The 27,569-nt window shown below is 38.8% G+C and overlaps 1 protein-coding gene across 1 annotated transcript in view; it reads left to right on the top strand.

Moving 5' to 3' along the window:
- The window catches only part of HMCN1 (hemicentin 1), a 203,021-nt gene that overhangs the window by 123,081 nt on the left and 52,371 nt on the right, over positions 1-27,569 (top strand). The window contains exons 41-56 of the mRNA XM_075509138.1: positions 2,979-3,154; positions 3,509-3,605; positions 5,685-5,807; positions 6,857-7,018; positions 7,781-8,062; positions 9,321-9,488; positions 13,173-13,286; positions 16,460-16,546; positions 16,946-17,137; positions 17,879-18,052; positions 19,267-19,380; positions 20,881-21,026; positions 23,023-23,173; positions 23,931-24,134; positions 25,736-25,849; positions 26,828-27,015. Coding sequence (XP_075365253.1) covers positions 2,979-3,154; positions 3,509-3,605; positions 5,685-5,807; positions 6,857-7,018; positions 7,781-8,062; positions 9,321-9,488; positions 13,173-13,286; positions 16,460-16,546; positions 16,946-17,137; positions 17,879-18,052; positions 19,267-19,380; positions 20,881-21,026; positions 23,023-23,173; positions 23,931-24,134; positions 25,736-25,849; positions 26,828-27,015 — 2,492 coding nt within the window. The remainder of the gene's footprint in view (positions 1-2,978; positions 3,155-3,508; positions 3,606-5,684; positions 5,808-6,856; positions 7,019-7,780; positions 8,063-9,320; positions 9,489-13,172; positions 13,287-16,459; positions 16,547-16,945; positions 17,138-17,878; positions 18,053-19,266; positions 19,381-20,880; positions 21,027-23,022; positions 23,174-23,930; positions 24,135-25,735; positions 25,850-26,827; positions 27,016-27,569) is intronic.

Here is a 27,569-nt window from a genome sequence, read left to right as displayed (position 1 = left end):
GGATGTTTTCTAAGGTGAATAGGGACAGCTGACAAGGTTATTTGGGTTTGAGTTTGGCTTTCAGAATTTACTTCCTTGTAAATGCACTGTGGTTAGGATACTTGTGACTTGAGTCATGGCTATTTTTGCATCTGCAAGGGGCAGTTAAGAAAGTCAGGACTCTGGCATGGCAAGCAAGCTCAAGGTTAACATGGGCTGGAACATTTTATGTCTAGAGCAAGGAATATCAAAGTCCCTTTTGGAGTTTGAGGACAGGTGTGTATGTATACGTAACCACACAAGTGGCATGGATTTATTTATTATTTCTCTTTTATTTTCTGGAACCTCTGTCCATTTCAGCCAGATGAAATTAAAAGAGTTAGTTAGAAGTTGTGTATGTTTAAAATTACTACTGTATTAGAAGCTGGCCAGGGTTGAGCTCAGCTGCAGGGCCATCTTGCATGAGGCTGTCACCAAAAAGTAGTATTACTCTTCGGACTTGCCTCATAAGGGTAATCTAATTAAGAAGTCACAGGAGGAAAATAATTTGGAGTGCGGTTGGAGCCGAGATGGTTAGAAATGTGCGGTGTGCTGAGCCAGTCTAGGAGTTGGAACGATCTGGGTAACATATAGTTACCATGAGCATAATTAGATTAATTTTAAACTCTGTTCTTTCAGAAACAAATCCTTTAGTGTCTGTCTCTCTCTGTTTCATAAACTCAGTTTCCTCTTGAGCACATTTCAATTCATTTAGCTAAGAGGAAAAGTGATTGATGGAAAAGCATTTGGAAATAAATTTGCCTTCTGCAGTAATGGATGAGCTTCCAATTTGCAGTTCCACAATACTCGTAAAGAATCCGGGCCTTTGTGAATTCTACAAAGAAAGTAAGATAAACAGATTTTTTTTCAGTTACTATATTTTTTATCCACAGAGACCAGGCTTTTCCCTAAATTATTTCCAAACTGTGAAATCAGCTGCTCTGCTTAGTACTTCCTGTGCAAGAAAAACAAAGCTTTATTGTTAATATTATTTCTCAGGACATCTTGAGAACTGTGTTGCTGGTTTACCGAGTACCACTTTAGGACATTTTATAATCTCATGTGTGCTAATTAATTCAGTATCTTTTTGTTCAGAGTGAAGCCCAGAGTATTTCTCGCAGACAGTCCCAGTGTTTCCCTTCTTCTTACCCCAATATTTTGTGCAATCAGACATGCAATTTCTGGAGTAATGGATTGCAAAACTAAAAAGCAAAGGAAATGTGACAATAAAAAGGTTCTTATATTTGGCCCTGGTCAACTTTTTTTGGGCAAACTGAACAGTCTTGGTACACAACAAGCATAAAAATCCCATTGGACATGTGTAATCAGACAAAGTAATTCTTGCTAGGAGAGTTTTGATTTTGTACATATTTTAATTGCAGATCTAATGTTGCATTAATGTCAAGAGTTTACAATGAACATGCTTCATGTTTTTAAATGACAAGAAAGGAAAGGAAATCCGTATGGGTTGTTTTAAGGATTTAAGAACATATATGCCATTAAGGGCACAAACAGGAATTCTCTTCTGGATTGTGCTTCAGCAGCCCAGTAAAAGAAGTTCTGCTCTCTGCAGTTTGCTGTAGTTACCTGTGTTAGTGATGCAAATGAAGGCACCTGTCTTGCTGTGGTGTGCATGACAAGCACTCCCAAATTCTATCTCGCTGGCTCTGATCTGGGAAAGGGAACCTCCAGTAGAGAGCTGGTGGTAAGCAGCAGCAACGCAGGCCATGATGGCCTACACCACTCTTGCTATTTTCCAAGTCAGCGTGTGTCTGATACTGAAATACTTTAAAGATTTTAATGTGGCAGTATTCTGTCAAGGACTCAAAGCTGCCTGGGGAGTCTTAGAAGATTTCCTCTGACTGATGATACAGCATGCCATTAAGAAAGGACATTTGGTTCAGCCATGAATACTGATACAAAGATATAAATAGCAAATAGTTTTTGGTCTTTAATCTTTTCATTTAAGCTCATCTTGTCAGTCTAATATTTTCTCCATGTTCTTTTCGACTCCAGCCATGAACACTTTCCCCATGGAAAATTGCTCACTTGCTGTGTTCCAAGGTTTAGTTCTCAGTTGCCTTCTCAGTTGCTTTGTTTTTCTGACTGTGGAAACACAAATAATTTTAAAAATGGGGGAAAAAATGCGTTTTCTTGAATCTTGACACTGTTCAAGAACAGCTAATGGGCTTCAATTTAAATGTCCAGAAGCATTTTTTTTTTCTTATACACAGAAATCTTTCATTCCAAAAGCTGATTTTTTCAGCTGTAATTTGGAAATAATAGTGTAATAATGAGGTTATCACTGAAACTGTAGTACAAATCTAAATATAGTGCTCAGTACCAACAATTGCAATAATCAGCTAGCAGATACTTTATTGTCTATCTGTTTTGTGTGGTAATTGTAGATTATGACTTGATTAAGTCATTACCCCATTCGCTTGGCTGCAACCATATAAGTTATTCTGTCTTCTGTATTTCGCCATCTCTGGACGAAATTCTTTTTAAACTCAGAGTTCTTCTTAAAGCCAAGTATCCATCTTGGCACTGTCTGGAACAGTTTAAGACATTTTCAGCTTCTGGGTCTGATTATTATCTTGTGGGCCTTCTCACTCATCAGCTCTTTTTCTTTTTAGCAGGAATGTACTTCCCCATTCTTTATATACTGGTGATTTTCCTTTCTAGCTATATTTCAAGTATTTTTTTGCTAGTCTTGGCTTATCTACATGGTTTCTCTGTAGCTGATATCTCACTAGCATGTATCTTGTGTAGAGGATATTCTGTAAGTAACAAAAATGATTATGGTGTTTTTTGTGATATAAAGGAGACTTAAGTTGTGTGTCAGAAAGGTAGCAAGTGCCATTTTATTTTTGTTAAATGAAGACTGTTAACTCCACAGTATGTTTACTCTGGGAAGTCCATAATGCTCAAAGGTCCTTTGTTTTGATTTATTGCTGTAGTTCCACCAAACATCATGGGAGAGGAACAAAACGTCTCTGTGCTCATCAGCCAAGCAGTGGAGCTGCTCTGCCAGAGCAATGCTATTCCCCCACCCGTGCTGATGTGGCTCAAAGATGGGCGACCCTTGCTGAAGAAGCCAGGTCTTAGCATCTCTGAAGATGGAAGTGTACTGAAGGTAAACTGGGTGGTCAAACTCTGGTGGCAATTGCTTTCTGGGGAGTATACCCACCATGAAAGCACTAGATACCCATTAGAGTTTGGATAGCATTAGGCCCTCTGGTGCAATAGAGACTAGTGGGTGAGGAGTGAGGGAGGTCATAGACATCTAGATGTTTGTGTACAGATTTTGTAGGAGTAATACTGTATTAGACATCTAGATGTTTGTGTACAGATTTTGTAGGAGTAATACTGTATTATTAATATTTAGAGAGACAGATGTAAAAAAAATTGAAACCTGAACAACCTCTTCCAGGAATTTCATGTATAGCAATGTAAGAAGAAGAAATCCAGGTTTTCGCTTTCTTCCTAGATTGAAGGAGCTCAAGTACAGGACACTGGCCGTTACACTTGTGAAGCGACAAATGTTGCTGGGAAAACTGAAAAGAACTATAATGTCAATATTTGGGGTAAGATTTATTAAGCTTATTCCAGGAATGGGAACGGAGCTCAGAGTGAAATTATGATGTGAGACACTAAAATCCTCTGTAGTTCATAAACACTTAATTGCTGAGGTTCATGCAAGGAGATGTTATTGTATTTGCTGTAGTTTAACAGTCCCAAGAAAGCGCACACATTTTCTAAATTGCTTTGGTTTGGTTCTAAATTAATACTAGCTACTTTGTAGGCCTTTGTCAGGCTGGGTTTGCATGCCTGATGGTAGTTTAGAATTATAACTAACTGGTTTTGTATCCATAGCTCTCATTTGTGCACTCTAATGCCATTTAAAGTAACCTACCGACTTTCCACTTTTTTAGATGCTGAAGTGTGGCAATTCAGATAAATAAAAACTATCTAGCTTTATTTGCTCTGCAAAGTTATCAGTGCTGAATCATAAAAATAGCTTTAGTAAAATTTTTGTATGGCTAGATGATGAATGTGGCTTAGGACATTTATTTTAATAATTGATTTTGAGTGTTTTTTTCTGCACCATCATTTTCTCCCCATATGCAAATTGAAATGTGCCTTTTTTTACTATTACAAATTAATTTCTTGCTCTGAAATCTCAAGACTACAATTATCTAACAGGGTTCATAATGATAAAACTGCAATTTTTAGAACATAATTCTGTCATTATTTATTAAAAAGAAACATTCCTGGTGTTTAAATTAGAGGTGGATATTGTAGTACCATGCAAGACCATACAATTTTCCCATGCTGATGCATATACCCATTTACTGCGCATGTCATCTTCATCTCTCATCTCTCCCTCCCCCGGATTGGTAAGATCTGCAGTGTTGCAAAGGACCTTTGCTGCTGGAGGGATATGGATTTTTTCTTTTGTGCAGTGAGACCACTTCAGTAGGATTTTGAAAGGAGGGATAATTCTTTGCTAGTTAGCAGCTTTGATGGAATAAGCTTAATAGAAACCAAAAGTTGCCTGTGAAAGTCAGCTGTGGATAACTGTTTAGAATTATAGTCTTTGTTTACACCCAGGGACCAGAAGTTCTGCTGGCCATATTTTTAAGTTTTATATCCAGGGAATGTATCCTTCTGAGGATTGCTGAGATCCTGAGAGCTAACTCTGGTTCCAGGAACTAGCCCATGTGTTAAATGTAAGATGTACCTCCATAGAGAATGGCACAAACTTTTTTACTAGAAGCAGGACAAATAAAAGGTTGAAGCCAGTACAGTACAATAAAGCCCTTTGCAGTCAGTCGTTCTGAAACCCATACATCTGGTTGCTGCTAAATAAAGGGTTTGAAGTGTCAGAAGGAAAAGCTGTTTACTGTCACGTGCATTAGAAATGTGCTGGATAAGTTATTCACCAGTGAGATTTTATTCACCAGTTTCAACCTATGTTCTCCTTTACTTTTTTTGCTTTCTTGTGAAGTGTTACCTACACTATTTTTATCTAATGAAAATGGTTCCCTCATTTCAAGAAGGCAATTATCCCTTCCCTAGTGATTGAACCGAAGTTCTTTAAGACTTTGAGAATCAGAGTGAAAACAGTGGCCCCTTTTGTCTGCAATTGATTTACAGTAACAGAGCTGTAGAGCAAAGCTGGCACTCTGCTACAGCAGGGCAATCAAAGGGATGGGGTCCTTAGCATTGGATGTGGCAACCAGTGTGTTGCTGCAGGAAAAACTCGCAGGAAGAACTTGGGCTGAATTTTAAAAGTCACTTTCCAACTAATGATGATATCTGTAGGTTTATGAGCTAAGGCCATGAATGAGGCAGGCTCTTAGAGTTGGAGTCAGTTTACATAATTCACAGAAATGGCTTTGTTCTGTGAATCCATTCAAAAGTCAGCAAGAAATAGAGCCTATGCATGCACCAGACCTCAGAGGCTGGAAGGATAGATGCAGTCATTTGCAAGTATGTTATTCCCTACCCAGGGTCTGGTTGGCATTGCCAGCAAGAGAATACAATCCTTGTAATTTCTTCAGAGCATAATGGGACAAATGTGTGTGAGGGTCATTTGGGTCTTACTGTTGGCTGATAATGTTTTATTTCAAATGCTGCAATTATTTGGCATTTCTTTTCAGTGTCACCAAGTATTTATGGCTCAGATGACATCTCTCAACTGACAGTAATTGAAGGGAGCTTGATAAGCCTGATATGTGAGTCTAGTGGCATCCCACCACCCAGTCTTACCTGGAAAAAGAATGGTGAGTAACCATCCGTTGTCTGTTTTATAAAGCAAATGTGATAATTCTGACCTGCCAGTTTTTCTTTGATGGTATAATTCAGGGTGGTATGTGCCTATCTTAATTAATGTTGGCTTGTGGAAAGAGCAGATTTTAATTACAAAACACATTTTCTAATGCATAAAATTTTCACAGAAAATGAAGTTTATCAAGTTCTTTTTAAACCCTGTCACTTGGAAGCCAAAAAGGCATTGTATGATGTGTTCTAATAACGTACAGCAAGGCTAAGGTGTATACACTTAAATGGCAGAAAGAAAACTTGAACCTGTTGGAAAGTCTAGAAAGGCAGTTAGAAAGTAGTACAGTTTAGAATCTTACTCGAGAGCAAGATTTTTCATCACGTTTGACATTTGGTGCACTTGTTCATAGAGAGGATTTTAAATGCACAAGTGGGAATGAAAAATTCAGCTTGTAAGAATTATCAGTGGCAGGTATATTCTTTCTGTCATGAAGTCTCCCTGTGGTTTGTAAAGATGAAGATAATTGCCTAATCTGAGGTCTCCAAGACTGAAAATTCTGCTCAGAGAATGTAGTATTATTTTGCTGTCATGCCTCTGCTGAGGATTTCCTGGGCAGAAGTGTATGCACATGTGCTGTGTGAGAAACAATACACAGATGGGCTGGCTGTGCAGAATAAATTATATGTTTCTAAGCACTGGCTGTGCTGGGTGAGATGATTATATACTGGACAACGAGTCATATTTTGCTGAAAGTGTTGAATTTGCTGCTCAGTGGAAGTGTCCAAAGCTTTCTGGATGGATGTGAGTGTGGTGAGAGTTATTGTGCTTTAGCTCAGGCTGCTGTATGTCCTGAAGTCAGCAATTAATATGGGAAGTCCTCAGAATCTGCTTGCGTGAAGTTTCTGATGTCTGGGAAGACTCTGACAGAGCAGTTCTAAAATGGACGATTGTGCAGCTCAGTAATTTTTAAATGAGCCAGTGGACTTTACACCACATGAGCAAGCTCATTGCCATTTTCTGTGTTTTTATCTGAAAGAATGTCTCTTGCAGGCTCTCCACTGGTGGCTGACCTTTCGGGAAGGGTGCGGATATTATCTGGAGGCAGACAGCTACAGATTTCAGTTGCTGAACAGTCTGATGCTGCGTCTTACACTTGTATTGCTTCAAATGTAGCTGGAAGTGCCAAGAAAGAACACAGTTTGCAAGTATACAGTAAGTTACCGTGAAAAATTCTGTTCATAGGTTACCAGTTCTGAAATAGAGTTATGTTATGAAAGTGTTATCAGTACAGTGATGTTAAGCTGCAGGATTTTCAGAGGGTAATGTCTAGCTATAGGCCAATTTCAGGCTACTCCGAGGAGAACGTCAAGTAATTAAAATTTTGACACTTTGGACTAGGAGCTTGACCAAGACATTGCATATACCTGTTGAAAGTGCATTTGACTACAGACGATTATGAGGATGTAACCCCTTCAGGGGTTAGTTAGTGTAATATTTCTTATCACCAGGCTGTAGTAGTGATGAAAACTAATTGAACTTAGATTTTCCAGTTTTACTGCAAATTTTGTATTTCAGTCAGGAATAAAAGGAGATATTTTTAAACAGTCCCATGAAAGAGAAAATCTTCAAAAATCTGTAGGGATTGACAGCATCTATTCTAAGCATTTGGGGCAGTCTTTTTAAATTTTTTTCCCCCTGTTTGCATTTTAAAAATTGCCTGTAAGTTACATAAAAAAAAAAAAATTACTTTATGGGGTGGGGGAGGGGAGGTTATTTGTCTTTTCTCAGCCCTGTGGAAAACGCTATGAATTGCAGAGTGCCCCTAACTGATTTGCCAGCAGTAACCTACAATAACTGGTCTTTATGAAAATGCTGATCTGGCATACTTGATTGTTGTTCTGTTCAGAAACAGGTGAAGATCCTGAAATGTAGCTTCCAGTTGACTTCTAAGCTGTGTTTCTTTTTCTTTCATAGTTCGACCAACTATATTAGACAGTGGTAGCCACCCATCAGAAGTTGTCGTCACGCAAGGAAATGAAATTTCCTTGGAGTGCAAGGTACAGGGCATTCCAGAGCCAGCAATAACGTGGATGAAGGATGGCCGTCTGCTGGTCAATGGAAAGGACATAGCGATACTTCATGATGGTCACTTTCTTCAACTGAAAAGTGCCCAGGTGTCAGACACCGGCCGCTATGTCTGTGTTGCTGCCAATGTGGCAGGGCTGTCTGACAGAAAATATGATTTAAATGTTCATGGTGAGTATGTGCAAAATGGGGCAGGCATAACAGAAACAAATTCAACCTTTATAATAGTTGTGTGGCTAAATGCACCACCTGTATCTATTGCAGGCTTTACATGTGATGCAGTTTCAGTTGCAGATCAGTGATGCAGTTTCAATTGCAGTGTTACAAAAATGCAAATCCAGTTTTATAACTCCTGAATATTTTAAAGTCTTACCTCTGTCCCTGTTAATATCAATCTACCCCCAGTTGCTCCATCTCCCGAGAGGAGAAAACTAAGGTATAATTTTATACAATATCGGGATGAGTGTCATGGTAGGAAATATTCTATTGTGGCAGATAGAAATCAAGGTTTAACTGAGAACACGCTGCTAGTGGCCACTGCCAGAGGACAGTTACCTGAGCATAGTCACTATCTCATTATCAAGTACCTGATTATCAGGTTCTCTCATTTTGCACAATCAGAAGAATTTAAAGATGGTGCTTCCAACTATAATTCATCTCCATAATTTGACTTGATGGAATTGATCAGGACATCACGTTATCTTCCAGCCACTGTAATTCTTTTACATATAGTTTTTTACGCTTCATTGAACACTGAATATTCATGTTTTACTGTTAAAGTAAACAGAGGAATTCTCATTATTGAAAATGAGAAGCCTAAATTATTTACCAGTTTTATTTATGTATTTTTTTATTTGGAATGTTTGCCGTACTGTATTATGAAACTTCTGGGTAGTAAAAAGAAACTTTAAACCTCCTCAAGCTACTCAGAGTGCTGGAGGATGTTGGTCAGTTCTTGACCCCAGGCTTTATGTTCTAAAGTATGAACTGTAGAACTGCAGAACTGCTTCCAAAGTAAGTGGAAATATTCTTATTCCTAGCAAAGAAAAGCTAAAAATAAATTTGTGGTAGTTATTTTAAAAGGGAGTTGTTCTTTCCATTAGAAAAAGCATGTAATTCTCTCAGTGTTAGAATTTTCCCTAGTGTTTCATTAGATACTAGAAACGATAATTAGGGTAGAATGGACAGAACTACTATAAACTGTTATTTGCTAGGGATCTTAAGCCATAAAATAAAGGTAATAGAACTGATAGAATTTAATTTTAATATAAGAAATTGTCATTAATATATAGTATTAAATGTCTCAGTTTTGTAGCTCTTCACTTGCCAAGCTTATCTTTGCTTCAGTGAATTATTATTTGGATGACAGAATAATGTTTTAATTTTTATTTGTTCTGAAGTATGGCTTTGCTTTGCTCTTGTTCTGTAGTTCCCCCAAGTATTGCTGGTGACCTGCAGATGCCTGAAAACATCAGCATTGTGGAGAAGAATCCCATCTCTCTAGTTTGTGAAGCTTCAGGAATCCCCTTGCCATCAATAACATGGCTTAAGAATGGATGGCCTGTCACTTTGAACAACTCAGTGCGAATCCTCTCAGGTACAAAAGCTGCAGTTTTCCAAAAAAAAAAAAAAAAAAAGGGAAGGGGGTGAAGGGCCCTCTGCATCTATAGTGCAGGTATGAAAGAAGGTTTGGTTTAATAATCTGTAAGGACAAGGAGAGAAGAGAAACTGTTATTCAATGCCAAGCTTTTCAGTAAGTGGGGTCAGACTGGCTGGAGTGCCTGGTGAATAGCTAATGTAAACTTTTAAAGTTGTTACCAAATTTTATGTGTGGGCCAAAGGCATGGTAGGTATTTGGTCTATGACATGGAATAAGCTATTATTCTGGCTGTTAGTGTATGTTAGTCCAATGCTTATTTCCAGAAATATGTCAGATGGCAACATATTGCTTTTTCAGTGCCAATACGTATACTGCATTAGCACTCTCATTTGATTAGTTTTCTCTACCTCTTCCTCTTCACAGTTATTTTACCCTTTGAAGACAAAAAAATGTTTGAGAGAATGAATATGTACGACAACAAACAAAACACATCTTTCATTTCTGTGGGTCTGTATATAAAACAAAGGGAAACCTGTTCATGAGCCTCAGAAATTAATGCATGTAAATACTTCCTGGCCTTGGAGCTAACTGAATCTGATCTTCAGAATGTCATCTAATACAAGCTGGAATTAGGTGATCAGTCAAAGACAGCACAGAACGCTGCATTAGCAAGACTAGTCCAAGGGATCTGGAGAAACTTGTGATAGGCAAGCAGAGAAACAGATCCGATTCAGCAGGGATCTCTATTTTCAAGCTGGAATAACCTACAAAGAACTAATTCAGATGCCTTTTTATGACAGTAGTAATTGACAGAGGTGTCTGAAATAGGAGGGGCTCAGTATGTGTTCCTGTAAACCATCTTTCTGCACTACCATAGGGAAGTGAGAGTACTTGACTGGCAGCTGCAGTGATGTTAAAGATTTGTGTTTACAGTAGGAAATTGAGTTAGCAGCCCTTGAGATTAAAAACAGAAAAGGCGTACCAAGCAGGCAGTACGTTTTGCGTTGACTTCATGTGTCTGGGGATCAGCTTTGTGGAGTGTGTAGAAGTAATTAAGTATCTGGTTACGACTGAGATGTATAGACGACAACTGAGATGTTTCTTTGATCTTGGGTTTGCCACTCACAGCTAGAAATCTCATGAAAATAAATTTTGATGAAGTTTCTAATACTCTGACACAGCCACCATGCAAAGCCAAGTCATCCCACAGCATGAACACAAGAAAACTATCAGACAGGTAAAGGAACTGGAAGGTGTTTAGAAGCTCAGCTAAGACTGGATCTGAAGCTGGAATTTTTCAGGATTTTTTTCATTCATGTAGCTTTTAACATTACAGGTAGTCCTGTCTTCTGCTTTCCCATTTTTAGGTATGGCACATGGAAAAAGGAGTGGGTGTCTGATTATTATCCGGTATAAATCTGCCTATCTGAGTTGGTGTGCATTCCTTTTTGTGTGAAGTTGCCATCAACAAAAATAATTTCTTCTGGGCTTAATTGTTTCTGTTCTGTCTGTTGATTTCTACACCCACACTAATACCACCACCCGGATTGCAGAGTCAGGAAGGGTGAGAGACAAAAAGATGTTTATTGTCTCTGAATGTTAGTGGGAGTGGGGAAACAGGCCAGAACTCAGTGCTTTGTTTTCCAGAAAACTTTGTGCTTTTGTGCAGTTCTTTAGAAAACTACACATTGTGGTAGTGAACTGTAACCAACATGGCATTTGGAACTTTATTTGTGCTTGTACAGCTGTAAAAAACCAAAAACAACAACAACAAATGCCCCTCTTCAATTAATTTAAGAGGTAAAATACTTTGCCAAAGCAAGATTTTGGTTCTGTTGATTGAAAACATACTTGGCATTGCAGATGATTTAAATGTGTGGACACACTCCTGGCAACTTTGAATCTGTTAATTTAGATACTATGCTGATGTTTCCTTTTAATGATGCTTCCCACATACTTTAGAAAAAAAAAGAAAAAAATGCCACCATACCCCATCTGCTTTCCTTGCAGACCATGCACTAAGCTGCATACTAGCTTTAGGAAGGAGAAAAGCTTTGGTTAAATTCTAGCTAAATGTAGAAAATCATATCCTGCCTCAGCACTGGGGCCCCAGGTGCAAGTATGTGATACCATAGAAAGTTACAGTCTCCTGCAGGCAGGTATCTGCTTCATTTTGCTTCTTATATGGCTTTGTTCAGGATGTGGATGGGAGAAAGGATCAGGGTGGCACGACTCTGCAAGAACTGAGTCTTCCTCAGTCTCACAGTACTCCCTCCTGTAGGTAGGATTCCTTGAGTGGAGGCACATCTGTCAAGCAGGTCAGTAGTTTCTTCCTTCAAAGCACATGATGAGGAACATAACTTTCTGGGATATATGCCAATAATGAGACCCTGTGGATATCTGCAGGCAGGACATGCACACTTCAGATGTGAGGTAATGATTGCTAATGTGAGAGCTGCTAATGAGAAATTGGAAAAGGCTGAAGGATGGCCACCACATTTGTTTTCACACTTAAATGCTCACTGATGTTTGTTTTGCTGGTCCTCTGCCAAAAAGGAAGCAAAGATAAATTATTCTGCTAGGGTAGAACGGGGATACTCTTGGTCCTTTGGTCAAAAGTATTTGCAAATCTTCTTCCTTTTAAACTAGCATGTCTGGGTAAATTTGTTCTGACAACTGCTCTGCTATAATGTTATGAGAAATAAGTTATTTTAAAACATTACATGTAAACCATGTTTACATGTTGTAAAACATTGTTTACATGTTGTAAAACATGTAAACAATACTGTTGTCACCTGTTACTGTTATTGATGGCACAATTAATACAAATGCTAGAAGAGAGGAGTGGAATTTTATTCCTTATGTGCACATGTGAAAATACCTTTATGGAGTGTTTGTATGCGTTTATAAAAATAAACTTATTTTTATGTGTATGGCCTTCCCCCCCCCCCCCCCCCCACCCCCCCCCCCGATGAGGCTTTATTATTTTTCCTGGATAGTCATTTAGATTCTCAGTATAGAAAAGTACTCATGTGAACAAAAATCCTGCTGTCTGAGGCACTGTATTCTGTCAAAATTTCCTGTACAGAAGTAGGTGCACAAATCCTGCATATTGCAAATACAGTGTTCCTGCCACATGCAAATTGTCTGCGCTGATCAATGAATTATGTGTGCACTGTACTCCTGCATGTAGTTTGAGTGACCTGTGTGGAGCAGGTTCGATTTTCTCTGCATGAACTCTACAGATGCGTCTCAAAGTTTTCTGTGATTGTTCCAGTTGTTCTCTGACTTCCTCCAGAAATTCTCAGAAAATGTCTGAATGCCTCAAAGTTCACTTAAATGTAATTTCTGAAGGGAAAAAAAGGGATGTGTCGGGGTAGTTTGGAAGATACTGACTAGAAAGAATAGTATGATCAATATTAAGCACAGATCTAAAAGCACTGAGGAGCTGAGGGCCTGAAAACACATACAGAAATTATGGGAGTTAGGAGTAAGGTCAGTCACTTTCTCTTACTGTTCGTTCAACAAAACAAAGCACATTAAAAAAATAGACCACATTAAAAAAAATTTACAGCTGTAAATTTAACCAAAATATAAAAAAAATTAAGAGTTAGACAATTTGGGGGCATATTGGTTGGAGCAGGACTTCAATGATTGTATGTTTTTTGGCTTTCTCCTCAGGGGGCAGAACGCTCCGTTTGACACACACGAGTGTAGCAGATGAAGGTCAGTATACTTGTGTAGTGACCAATGCTGCAGGAGAAGTGAGGAAGGATTTTGACCTTTCTGTTCTAGGTGAGTATGTGATAATTTTTCTTACAGTAGAAGAAGATAAGGGGGTCTACTGTACACTTTGCTGGTATTTTAGAAATTATTCTGCCAAAACATATGTCCTTAGGCAAAAGACCCCTGCATTTGATAACATGGTCAGAAAATCAGGTTTTAAAGAGAAGTTACTTCTACATGTGAATTCGCTGATCGTTTATTTTTTAAAATAAAGATTCTTCAGGCATAACTTGGAATAACTGGCAGCTACTTCTGTTTTGTGGGGGGTTTTTTGTTTTGTTTTGTTTTTCTGAAAAGGAACTATGTCAACGTAATTGGCTTCAGTTATGTTGTTGCTTCAGTTGGCTAGAAGTCCAGGGCATGCTGACAGCCAGACTCCTGTCCTCTCTTCTGTTTCTTGTTGCTCATAGCTTTACTCTTCCATGGGCATGATGAACAAGGTGAATCAGTTTATAGGTGATCTGAAAAGGTGGGGGTTTTGTGTTTTCCTAGTAAGGTTAGTTTTCAGCCAGATCAGTTCCCTGCTGGTTCGCCATACAGCCTATAAATGCCAGTATTGGTGTGAAAGGAGGATGACAAGAGTGAGTGGTCAGGGGAATAGTGCTATTGCTTTTGGCACTGGCCTGAATTTAAGGTGGTTTAAGTCAAATGAAAACTACAGCCTCAGGAAACCATATTAAATCCATGTGAATCTGTTGCATCTAATGCTCAAATGCAGGAAGGTGCAACCCCATATGATAATACTCATGAATTAAAAGCAGCATTATTGTGCAGCAGTGGGTATAATATGTATGGCTGAGTGGCATCATAATCTGTTGCAACAAAGATGTGAAGGCAAAGCCAAGACCAACAGGGAAATTGAACATTGGAGCTGGAATTGTTATTGCAAAATAGAGATCTCTGATTCAGTGGAAACCTTTAGTCAGTAGAGCCTTTGGTATTGTAAAACATAAAACTAAATGTGCTAGTGGGTGATCCTGCTAACATATTTGGACGAGGACTAGTACAGCAGGCTCTTTAGATGGCTATTTGGAACCCTTAATATGTAATTTTGTCACATTACTTTTGACACATACTTTTTTTTTAAAAAAGGCATTTTTCCCAGAAAATACTGCTTTTTGGTTTAGTAACTATTTGTTATTTTTATCAATTACAAGGCCTGATGCAGGTTGTCTTATAGCATTACTGTATATAATTTGCCTGTAAGTTTCTTTTCTCTAATGTGCTGAGCGCTATCAGCTTCCCTTGCCTTCAGCTGACTTAAACATATTCAGCCTGTAAATGATAACTCACATTCATGCCAGTTCATGTTTATTTGATGAGCTCATGGAAGTGTAAGTCTGGTAGAATGGAAGAGATGGATAAACACTGAAAAGCATTCATTGTTTTACTGTTTTCTTTGGAGAGTTTTAGTAGCAGGGTGTTCATGAGGGTTCTGGAAATCTCTCTTGCATAGGCTTTGTTTGCCTTGAGAAAAATGCTCAGTGAAGCTGATTTCCAGTGGGCTAAGTGGAAAATTCCATTGTTCAGTCTTCTCTTCCCTCCCCCCAGTAATTTCTTTGTCTTTCTAGAGGAAAGTTACTGGAATGTGGCCTGATAGCGACACAGAATATTCACTGGCTCACTGTAAATAGGAACTGTACAGAAACATCCCAGTGTTTCTCTAAATTGGTGTAGGAGGTGCAACAGGCGAGCCAGTTTGCATGGAGATCTTGGTGTAGTAAGCATAATATTTATATATTTCCAAAATGCTTGGTGTGGCTTTGTCATATTTCTGAAATTAATATGTGTTGACATCTTACTGTATTATTTTGGGGCCAAAGTGATGAGTTGCTCTGTTTGTTTATAAATAATAACTTTTGGCCTGACTTAGAAGTCCTGAACTTTATGATTTTAGGTTATATTTTCCCTCATCTAATTCCTGCTAGTTGATGCTTCTTTGTCTCCTTGCATTTGGAGACTAGAACCCATACAAAAGTCTGTTTTGCATTGCTTGTACAGTCGCAGCAGGGAATTCAATCATAACTGCATCACAAGTTAGATGCAGTTAGATGCACTCTCACTGGTGAGAGTGCCAGCACTAGCCACATCTTCCTGCATGCTAAAATCTACTAACCTGCATCTCGCCATGTGTCTTGTTCAGAGGTCAACTTTTAGCCACGCTGAAGTAGTATCTTTGCCATTCCAGTCAAGTGAGGTGCAAACCTCTTTCAATTTTTTCTTTCTTCTTCACTCTAGTTTGTACCCTTCAATAGTATCAAAAATCTGGTGTAACATTATTTTTCTCTGTTGACAATGAATTCTGCATATTACTGTGATTCTTATTTTTATAAAACTTCTGCTTCCAACTTAGTGGTAGATCTCAAATAAGCTGCTGAATATATTTTAATTCCTTTTTCAGCCTAGATAGAAGGCCTAAAGAGAGTTTGCATTTTGTAGGATTATTAAAGCATAGTATCTGGCTCCCTAGTCTGTCATTTTTGTTACAAAACTTTCCAAAATCTCTTGGAGGTTGGGCTTTCTTTCTTATAACTATAGGCCTCCTTTTCAACCTGTTATACTCCATGCCTACTTTGATTTGTAGTGCCATTTTCTTTTGGCCTGAATCTACAATCATTTTTTTTAATAAATCAGTCTTTTTCCCTAGAGTTGTAGGTAGGTGCTTTCAGTTACTGATGGAAAACAAACAACTCTTAAACTTAAACACATGGTTTTGAACAAATATACTTGCTGCTTAATATGAGTCATAGAACCTGTTTACAAACTTAAAGCCTGCTGGTGCATAAAATCAAACCTGGCCTTACTAACCAGTGCTCATCACCATTGCCCTACTGACCATACTCAGAAATATCACCCTACAGACCATCCTCCTCAGCACCCTGAGTGTATCTCTAGCTCTGAAGATGAAGTGAGGTGAGTACTTTATGGGTCTGCGGTCCTCTCTTGCCCTTTGTGTGGACTTGTGTGGTTAAGGGGTGCAGAACAGAGTGCGTATCTGTTGTACAGGCAGGTTAGCTCTACACTGTCTCACATCTGGACCTGTTTCTGGTAGATCTGAGCCGTTCATTGATTGATGTGATTATGGGAAGCATACGCTGAGATATAGCCTGAGTATAGTCTTTGTTGTATTTAAATTGGTTGTAAGTAATACTTGCTAATGTTGTTGTCTTGTCTGTTTGCAGTGCCTCCAGGGATTGTGGGTGAAACTAAACCGGAAGATGTGAAAGTGAAAGAGAAGCACAGAGTTTCCTTAACATGTGAAGTGATAGGTAAAAGTATACAGTATCTTTACTGATCAAACCCATGGTGTTGATCATCATTGGTTCTGAGGAGCATGTTTTTAATGGAATTTTCAGTTCAGTGGAATTTTAAAATTTAACCATGGTGCTTATAGCAGGACTAAGCACTCCTCCTTATAAAGGTTGTATAAAATGTAACCAAGAGGATAGCTGCTGTGATATTTCTTCTCTAAAGGCCTGTGGAATTTAAGAGGAGGTGTATATTACTTCAGGAGGTTTGAAGACTTTAGAATACGTATTCCAAAACATCTCCTTAAAAGATATATTTTAAAAGGGCATCTGAAACTATATTTTTCTGTTTCAGAATTCTTGACATATCCTAGAGGCTATGCAACAACTAATATTTGCAATTTTCTTTACTCCATTAAGGGAACCCTGTACCACACATCACCTGGATAAAGGATGGGCAACCTCTAACTGAGGATGAAGATCACAAGTTTCTGTCCAGTGGGCGTTTCCTGCAAATCACCAATGCTCAAGTCACTGACACAGGGAGATACACATGTATTGCATCCAATACAGCTGGAGATAAGAGCAAAAGTTACACTCTTAATGTACTTGGTAAGACAGTTGGCTGGCTCTTGCAGAGAAAATATTCATCTCAGGAAAAAACAGATAATCACATTGGAATTTTGTAGTACTTTAATTACAGCAATGCTTAAGTTGCCTGGCTACGATTAAAATTTTGTAGCTTAGTAATTGATAAATAATAGTTCAATAGAAACAGCAGTTTTGTGCTTTAGACAATATAGAGCTAGAAGATGCGGAGCTATAACAGGACATTGTCTGTATGGAATGAGCAGGACAGTATATTGGTTTATTGTGATTCAGAGAAGGAGTATCTGAAGAGCACTTCAGATTGTGATCTCTTCATAAAAGCTGAAATCATCTGGAGTTCTCTATTTTTCATGACGGGTTATTGCATAACCAAATGCAAACAATGGTGAGTTTGTTTTCCAGATCCTCATTTCCTAGGCTCACGCCTCCTACCTATCTGCTGCTCACAGGATCATCAAGCAGTGGGTCTGCCAGCTGCTGCACAAGAAGTGGTGGCTGCCTTCCTAGTGACCTGTGTTTGACAAAGGATAAGGGTGGATGGAGTCCGCCGACACGGGCTGACTGTTGACTTCAGGACAAAACATAAAACCGGATGAATGTTGTCTGGTTCTGGGTTTCAGTGCGCCTTGTAGGAATGTGTCCTAGCTATTTAAGGCTGCAACCAGATTCCTAGACTGAACAGGGAACAGAAAATTGGCTTTTCATAGAGGTCCTTCCTCTGGTTAATGATTTTGTTATTCCTAGTGTCTCCAACCATTGTGAGTGCAGATGGCCATGGAAATGCAGAAGATGTCACTGTCATCCTCAACAGCCCAACATCGCTGGTTTGTGAGGCTTACTCGTATCCTCCAGCTACAATCACCTGGTTGAAAGATGGTAATCCTTTAGAATCAAACAGAAATATCCGCATTTTGCCAGGTAATTTTTTTGTTGTTATTGAGAAATAAGACTTTATTCTTCTATTGTTTAGTTTCCCATTACAGATTTTTTTAAAAAAATCAAAGGGTATATTTCTATTAAGTGCAATGTTTGTACTTTTGTAGCACTTCCCATTCCAATATTTTTAAGTGCTTCACAACTAACTGATTTTTTACTTGTATTTTTTTGTATTCAGGTATTTATTCTTTTGTTCCATAAAGCTAAATGATGGCAAACAAGTTCATTGGAGTTAATAATGAATGTAAATAACTTGTAATTAAGTGTGGAAATTAGATGGAGAGAGATATAAACAACAATGTTAGTAAAAAGAATGAGGTGGCATTTTTCCAGGTCATTGGTAGTTTGCCATTTTTAATTTGTGGAGTAACTCTTACCTAGCACATCTATGGAGGTGGAAAACACGAACAAGCTTCACTGGTAACACTGAAGTAATGTAGATGAACAAGTACTTTAGTGTTGTTAACTGGAAGTGTTCAGAGCAAGAATGGGTCGATATTGATAGTGAGGAATTGAATTACTACACGGGGGGACAATTTCTAGGAATGCAGTCTGAAAAGAGCTGCAGCCAAATTAAATAGTGACTCGTCTCTGAGAATGCAGACGGTGTAAATCATAAATAAACAGGATACTATGGGAGGGAACTTGATGGATGTCAAAGTTGTAGAGGCCACCTGAAGTCTTAAATCCTACTGATTCATTCATGTTTACACTTCTTCTCACATGGTGGCTGTTGCTTCTGTCCATTCTCCAGAGGGAGTTAAGGGCCTCTTTCATATGAAGTACTGCACTGAAACCAAAAGGCAGCTCAGAGGCTCACATCCACTCCTGTATGTTGAATAGACTCTTTTTGCTTAGTCTTACTGATTATGCCTCCTTTCCCTTTTTCTGTGAATGAAGTGCAGAACCGTAAATCACTTTTTCCTATCTAAATGTCTTAAAGAAATTTCTTGTACAGAACTGTTAAGAAATTTTCCAAGAATCTGTAAGCAACAGGAGTTGTGATCCAAAGCACTCCTGCAAATTATGCACTCATTTATCACATAGTATACATGGTGGTAAGCAATGAGTTTTCCATGCTCATCTAAGGGCAGAATTTGGACCAAAGGGTTGAAAATATGCTGCAGAAGCTATTTAAATAATTGGAAAGCAAGAGTATAACATAGATGCTATTAAAGAATGATGTCTTTTGGCAGGTGGTCGAACCCTGCAGATTCTAAATGCACAGGAGGACAATGCTGGAAGATATACCTGTATAGCCACAAATGAGGCTGGAGAAACTTTGAAACACTATGAAATGAAAGTCTACAGTACGGAAATACTTCCAATTTTTTTTTATCTTTCTTTTTTTTTCCCCTTTCCAGTGTTACCTATCCTGGTGAATACAAGGATTTCTGTTAGCAGCTTTGTTTAGTAAATATCTGCATTAGCTCATGGCATTGCCTGAGGAAAGACACTAGAAGAGTTTGCTGTTGCATCCTTTACAAATGCTGCTGTTGGGCTAAAAATCTTTGTACCACCCAGGGGAAGACATTTAAGAAACCTTGAACTCCAGTGTCTTATGAAATGCTTTTTTGGTAATGATTATCAGATGAGAGCAGCACAATGGGAGATGTGAGCAGAGAATCTCATAGAATCATTTAGGTTGGAAAAGACCTTTAAGATCATCAAGTCCAACCATTAACCTAGTACTGCCAAGTCCACCGCTAAAATCTCGTGAGCAAAGAAACTATTTTCGAAAAAAAGGAGGGGAGGGGACCCATAACATCTAACAGGAAACTTTCTTGAGTAAGGTAAAACAGGAGGATACTATTTTTATATCCTTCCATAAAATACCATATGCACAAAAGCTTTCCCATTCAAGGCTTCCTGTCAGCACATTGTCCTTTGAGCATCTGTGCCTAATACTCTATTTTAATGCTCAAACTCTTCATTATGGACTCAGTCAAGCATGATTTTTCATCTTTTTTTTATTTTCTTATTTCCTAGTCTGAATTGCAGTTGGGTTTGCTCCTTCACAGTAACCATGCTGTTATTTTAATTACACTAAGTCCCTAATAAGGCCCCATTGGATTCTGAATAATGAGAAGATGACAAAAGAGTTCATTACTGAAGTATGGCTATGTATCAACATAAAGCCCCTCACCCCCAAATGCCATTGCAACTGTCAGTTATTATGGTACTGTAAGCATTAGGGAGAATTTAAAATTTCCTACTGAAAAAAAATGGAAAATGCTTTGAAAGCATTTAACATAATTTAAAAGTTATTATGAGACCGGGGTGGGGGGTAGCTTAAGAATTTTGAAATGTTCTGTTTTCATTCTGATTGAGAAGGAAACAAGATTTTGCAACAGTGGAATTTCAATGGAATGGAAATGTTGAGTTTTGACCAGCTACTCTTGAGTGTGGACTTCAGTTCAAACATATGTTTCTGAGAATATTAGTTTGCATTAAAACGCTTTTTAATGACTGAAGTACAGTGAACTTTATAGAATTCAAGCCAAACACATAATAAAGTGCTATAGCTAGGTAAGGCTGTAGTCAGGTTTGCATGTCTAAAACTGTTGAACACAGTTTTATATATTTTTATATGTAATACATATAGTAAAAATAAATAAATATATATATATTAAGAATATACATATAAATAAATAAAAATTCAGCTATGGGGAAGAGGCAGATTATAGGGGGAATGCACTTGCTTTCCCTGAGGTTATCACCCAGGTTTTCCCTTTGTCCAGTTAATTTTGAAATGCGGCATAAGACAGTAAGTCATGGAAGTCCCTCTTGCTCCCTTTGTTTTTATGCAGTTCCACCCACCATTAACAAAGGGGATATCTCAGGGATGGGCCTTTCCCCTAAAGAAGTGAAGATCAAAGTAAACCACAGCCTTACCCTGGAGTGTGAAGCTCACGCCATTCCTGCTGCTGCCATCAGCTGGTACAAGGATGGACAGGCCAGTCAGAAACTTAATTCCTTCTAATGGGTGGATTTCATACAGAAACAACTGCGTATTCACTATCACTATTAATGAACATGCATGCAGTGTAACAGGCTCACTTGCGCTGCTGAAGTCAGCAGGAAGTCATCTTCCCACTGTTCTGCTGGCAGGATCACCCCTCATGCATCTTAGGATGTTTGCTGTTGGCCAGACCTCTACAAATTGACACCCTTGCTTTTTTGTGGGTGCTTGGCAGTGCCACTGACACATCAGTGCTGGAGTTTCCAGAGCCCACTACTGGCCTGTGCTTTAAAGGGGGAGGGCCCTGCCTAGCAGTAGCATCCCATGGTATGACCACATGTCCCTTTGCCATTGTGTAAAGTCCCCAAAGGCCCTATTATAGAATGGCCCCATGCTTGGTTCCTCTAAGTGCTGCCCTTGCAGAAGTTGCAGAGAGCCTCCCACTTGGTTCTGGCAGAGCTCACAAAGCCACAAAAGCATCTGGATCCTCTGTGAGGGGAATGAGGCGTGGTTCCTGCCACACGCAGTCTTTACAACAACATCGGTCTGGAGGAGAAGTAGTTTGGAAGGGCAATGTCACAGAATTGTACTGATGTGCAGTCTACTGGGGGCTGGCTATAAATAAAAGAGAAACAGTCACTCTGTGACTGTTTCTGAAAAAGAAACTCTTCTGTAGGAAAGGAGAATATAATCTCTTGCTTTTCCTGTTCTTGGTATGCTACTTACCACGTGGCAAACTGCTACACATCTGCAGCTGGACCAGCTGTTCCTGGATTTACCGGGCATGCAGAAACAGCCTGGGGTCACAGGAGAGACTGTGTATACATCCTCTGTCTGTTTCGAACCTATGCTGTAATTCTAGGATCTCCTGGGTGTACCGATTGTATTGCTAATGAAAAATGATGTTGGAGGGAGTTGCGAGGTCCCCAAAGAAAGACAGTGGCTGTAAGCAGCTTGCTGCCACTGTTACAGCAGCAGCTTTTTCTTAGGTTGCCCCGGGTAAATGGCTTTCATTCACATCCATGGACTAAATTAGTTGTTCCCTGCAGGCCAGAAGTTCAGTGCTGACTCCCTTATGTGTTCTGTTTTCATTATTGAGAGATACAGGTTGTAGTAGTGTAGTCTCTACTGTCATGTGTGATGTAAATTCTAGGGACAGTAACATCTAATCCTGTGTATCTCTGCGTTGCTGCTGCATCCATTTTATGTTTACACCGTGTCCTCGCTGGGCAGCAGATCCAGGTTGTGTGGCTGTAGGGTAAGTTAGATTGAGTTGTTCACCTCATAGAAAACTGATGGTTTTACATGTGTAGGTTTTCCATCAGCTCATCGACTTGGCCAGTCAGTTCAGGGATTGAATCAGCCTGATTTAATCAAATGTCACGAGAGCTCTTGCCTGATGGGGATGGCATTGCTCCTTTCAGCAGCAACTTGCAGCTGGGCTTAGAAGTGATGTAAGGCCACATCCTCTTAGGAGACCAGCTACCAAGATCAGAAAGGTGAAGATGCAGAGTTTCTGACAACCATGAAAAGAAAACTGTCTTGAGGAACTTTGGAGCTTGATCAAGTTTACTCAGGGAGGAAAAGCTTTTGGTCTGAGGGAAGGGAGGAGCAGATGAGAGGAGAGCTGGGCTGCACCACCTGTGGCTAAGGCTCCCATCCCAGGAGCACCTGGCTTAGGACTGTGTCTAAAGTGGTGACCCTCAGTAATTTGGTGTCCTAAGCAACTGCTTTCTTTGTGTAGATTGAAAGCGGGCCTTGCTGGAAACATTAACAAAAATTGAAGCATATTCTCTTGTTAGCAGTATCAAAGCAGAGGAAATACCAAAACTAAAATATGCTTTTACTCCCAGTATACTGCCTTAGGAGGGATTTTGAAACAACCTGAATTTGACCAAAAGAGAGATGACTTCATATTATTTCCACAAATATGGCTATTTCTAGTGTATGTTTTGCCAAGTATTAATTTCCATGTAAAATTACATTACAGCCACTTAAACTAGATGATCATGTCATTATCCAAGCTAGTGGCCATACTCTGCAGATTAAGGAGGCTCAAGTATCAGACACCGGTCGTTACACTTGTCTGGCATCCAACATTGCTGGAGAGGATGAAGTGGAATTTGATGTAAATGTACAAGGTAAACAGTTCAGATAATAAAATTCTTCTGGTAGCCTCCTTTTTTAATGTTCTAGGATGTTGGAATTCTTTATAATTTTGTATACTTTGCACCTGCTTGGTCTAATCCAATGCTTTTGTTTTGTGTGATTTTTTTTTTTTTTAATGTTTTTTTTTTTAATTTTTTTTGCTTATCTTTAAGAAATACAGTACTTTGACTATTCTTTATTTCATATTTTGTGACACATGCAGTGTTTCTGAAGTCAGTGGAATGACATAGTAACTCTGATCTTCCTCTAAACTACACAAAATAGTTTTAATTTAGCTTAAACTAAGATGTCATATTTTATTTATCTGTATTGACTAGTACTTAGAGTCCCCAGACATAAGCATCCTGTTGGCCTACACACTGTGTGTAAATGCAAGAAAACAATCATTAGTAATTTCTGAAAATTTAGACAAAATTAGAACTTGAGTAAAACCAGATAGCTTACTATTTAAGTATTATTGTTGATTAATACAGTCTGTGTTTTGTTGTCAGGTCTTCTTACACTGTTATTTATTAGTCTTCAGAAAATATTCAGTAGATTTCTCAATTGTTCATTCTGATGAAAACAACTAGAATTTTCGTGGCTAATCTAAATTGGTGGGAGGGGTTAATTTAATACCCTATTTTTTATTGCTGCTATTTAACTATTACAGTATCTTTTCATTTCTTGACTTTAAAACTAGCTATTTCTGCTGTAAAATTCTAATGTTTTTCCCTTCCTTGGTTGTAGTTCCTCCTAGTTTCCAAAAGCCTTATAAGGAATGGGAAGCTGGTAACACGGTAGATACAGGAAGAGGTGGAGAAAGTAAAGATGTGATTGTCAACAGTCCCCTGTCACTGTACTGTGAGACCAATGCTGTTCCTCCTCCAGTTCTTACGTGGTATAAAGATGGCTATCCTCTGAGCTCTAGTGATAAAGTACTAATATTACCAGGTGAGTATTAAAATGTCACACTCTGACCTTAAGAAATTGCATTAGTGCTAGTATTTCTGTAGTAATAAACTTTCCCCTTCAAAACACTGCATTAATGTTCTTTTCACACTTTTTTGACTGGAAATGTTTTTTTCCAGTCCTTGGACTTAAGCTGTTTTCTTCTTTCATTTAAAGAAGTAGTCCCTAAAATGGTGTGAATGTGACCATTTAACTTTCATATGATGTGTTGCAAAATAGCATACAACAGTGATATCCTCTCTCTGTGTTCTACGTGTGAGTAGAAAAGCCTCTTAACCAGGGAGTGAGACATGGAAATAGTGTTTCCAGCAGAAAAATTACCATGAGCTCTTTCTTAAGCTCATATGGGAAAGGGAGAGAGGTGCTTATAATGCTGCGAGTACAAAAAGGGAGCCTTTCTGTGCAGAGGATGGTTTGGGATGGCGTGTGTAAAGAAGGGCAGTGGTGGGGATAATGTCTTTTTGTCTGCCTATTGCTCACCTGTTGGGAGACCAATGACAACCACTCCCAAAACATATTCTTAATATGCCCTCTCTTTCTGAAGTTATTTATGTGGCTGTGCTTTAGATGAGGAATAGAGTGAAAAGTAAAAATAGTATGTACCTATAAGTTTCAGAAGTGAATTTTTTCAGTTTGCAACAGCTTTACCAGAATATTATGTGCTTATATTTCCTTTTGCCTATTAGTTCTCTGTCACCTTGCTGAGAAATATTTCTATCTTTGATTGAAGAATAATGTCTGGCTGCATATTGTAGAAGAACGTTATTCCCTTCTGTGGAATTAATTACTCTCTTCTAGCATTTCAGTATGAACATTGCTGAATGCCAAGTATCTGCCAGTAGAAAATGTAGCTAGGAAATGAATGTCTTTAGTTACTGTTGTGGTTTAGCCCCAGTCGGCAACTAAGCACCACGTAGCCGCTTGTTCGCTCCCCCTTGGTGGGATTGGGAAGAGAATCAGAAGAGTGAAAGTGAGAAAACTCGTGGGTTGAGATAAAGACAGTTTAATAGGTAAAGCAAAAGCTGTGCACGCAAGCAAAGCAAAGCAAGGAATTCATTCACTACTTCCCATGGGCAGGCAGGTGTTCAGCCATCTCCAGGAAAGCAGGGCTCCATCACGCATAACAGTTACTTGGGAAGACAAACGCCATCACTCCGAACGTCCCCCCTTCCTTCTTCTTCCCCAGCTTTATATACTGAGCATGACGTCATAGGGTATGGAATAGCTCTTGGGTCACTTTGGATCAACCTTCCTGGCTGTGCCCCCTCCCAGTTTCTTCTGCACCTGGCAGAGCATGGGAAGCTGAAAAGTCCTTGACCAGTGTAAACACCATTTAGCAACAACCAAAACATCAGCATGTTATCAATATTATTCTCATACTAAAATCCAAAACACAGCACTATACCAGCTACTATAAAGAAAATTAACTCTATCCCGGCCAAAAACAGCACAGTTACTTATAATTCAGAATAAATGCTGATCATTCATAAATTTGCTTGCTCAGGTCTCTGGTGAAATGTGGGGTGTAAATGATGGAAACTGCTTGGTGCTGCATTTAAATCTTGAATGCATCTTCTTTCCAGGAGGCCGAGTGTTGCAGATTCCACGGGCACAGGCCAAAGATGCTGGGAGATACATGTGTGTGGCGGTAAACGAAGCCGGGGAGGATTCCATTCATTACGATGTCCGCGTGCTCTGTGAGCTTTCCTGCTTTCCTTTTTACTGATGAAAAGAGTTCTGTGGAAACTAATGAAGCATTATTGTTCAGGTTTACTTATTGTTTTTAAAATTTATAAATTCTGCCTATTTGTAAACTATGAAATTAGTATGTTTATATGAGGTGCTAGAGTTTTGTAGAAATATACCGAATTGCATGAAAATAGTGTTAATGTTGTCAGTTCAGTGTGTTTTTAGCTTATCATTATAGGAACTCAATTGTGTTATCCCTATCGCACTTCACTAGAAAGAAACGTATATGTAGAAATCCAGGTTTTATCTTGGTATGTCTTGTTCCCTATCCAGTTTCCAGTTCAAAATTCTGACCTACTAGACTTTACTCTCTCCTTATTTTGGTCATCATTTTCTAAAATACCTGCAAAACTCCCAAAGGCGTAAGGGAATTGATGATTTAGATCAACCATTGGATGGCTGCAGAGTCAGTTTTGTATGATCTGTTTACAAACATTGCACACAAAGCTTTTGTATGCTGCTTGCATTGTGTCTTGATGTAGTCAAGGTTTTTGCCTTGGGAAATGCTTATTTCTTTACTTCTATTTCTGTATCTACCACTGATTTATTGTTAGGAGGAGGGCCTGCCTTGGAAATCCTCTTTTGTTCTGGCAGCAAAGAACATGATGGACTAGCTGGAAAATGAGTTTTCACCTCTTCTTCTTTATGGCTGCTGTGAATAAGTGTACTTCTCCTGCAGTCCCTTGAGTTATTCCAGGGATTTATTCTGGGACTGATTTATTCCAGCTGAACTAGTCTTGGAATTTTATTATCTTTCACTGTGTTCACTGAAGATTTCACTACTTTCCTATAAAAACCCAATCTAAAAGATTGGTGCACAATCTTAAAACAAACAACAACAACAAAAAACCAAAAACAAAACAAAAAAAACCCACAACACTGGGAGATACTAAGTCACAGTATTATCATGTTTTGCTCTTCTGTAGTACCACCATCCATCAGTGGAGCTGATGGTGATCTGCCTGAAGAAGTGACTGTGCTTGTGAACAAGGTAGCGGTAATGGACTGTGTTGCAAGTGGCAGCCCTTCTCCAAGTATTACCTGGCAAAAGGATGGCCACCTCTTAGCAGAAGACGAAAAACATGTGTTTTTGTCCAATGGAAGGAGGTTACAGGTAGCTCTTAGTGAATAACCAGTTTTTAGCATTTCAAACACAAGCTGCCCATAAAGACAAAACTGTTTAGATTTTCTGAGTATGAGATTCTGAATTCTTTTTTCCTACAAGGTGCTGAAAACCTAAGGAGTTTGTCCCTTGTCCCTGCCCCTCAGCTGCTTCTTCCCACTGCTCTGTAGTTCCCTCAGTTGTGCTGACCCAACTGTTTGTGGGGTCGTGCTGTGAACTGCATCAGTGAAATCAGTTGGTTTAAAATAATGTTGACTACTGTGGAGAACAACTTGTTGTTGTCAATTTTGTCCAAGTTTCCCTAACAGAGTTGAATTATTGCAAAATGTACTTTTTTTTATTTAAAGAAAATAGTGGATTCTGAAGAACACACCCCCCACGCCCCCCAATAAATGGATGATACTGGATGAAACTGTTAAAATAGTTAGAGAGCTGAGCTTAATTCTCTCCATTTTCATCGCATAATCTAAGAATACAATGAAATCTAAAAACTATATAGAACATTAAGATTTCTATTTCAAATGTTTTGTGAATAGTAGTTTTGT

Source organism: Mycteria americana, chromosome 7 (assembly GCF_035582795.1).
Source record: "Mycteria americana isolate JAX WOST 10 ecotype Jacksonville Zoo and Gardens chromosome 7, USCA_MyAme_1.0, whole genome shotgun sequence".
NCBI lineage: Eukaryota > Metazoa > Chordata > Aves > Ciconiiformes > Ciconiidae > Mycteria > Mycteria americana.
Note: the sequence above shows the minus strand (reverse complement) of the source record. Positions and strands in the feature narration are given on the sequence as shown.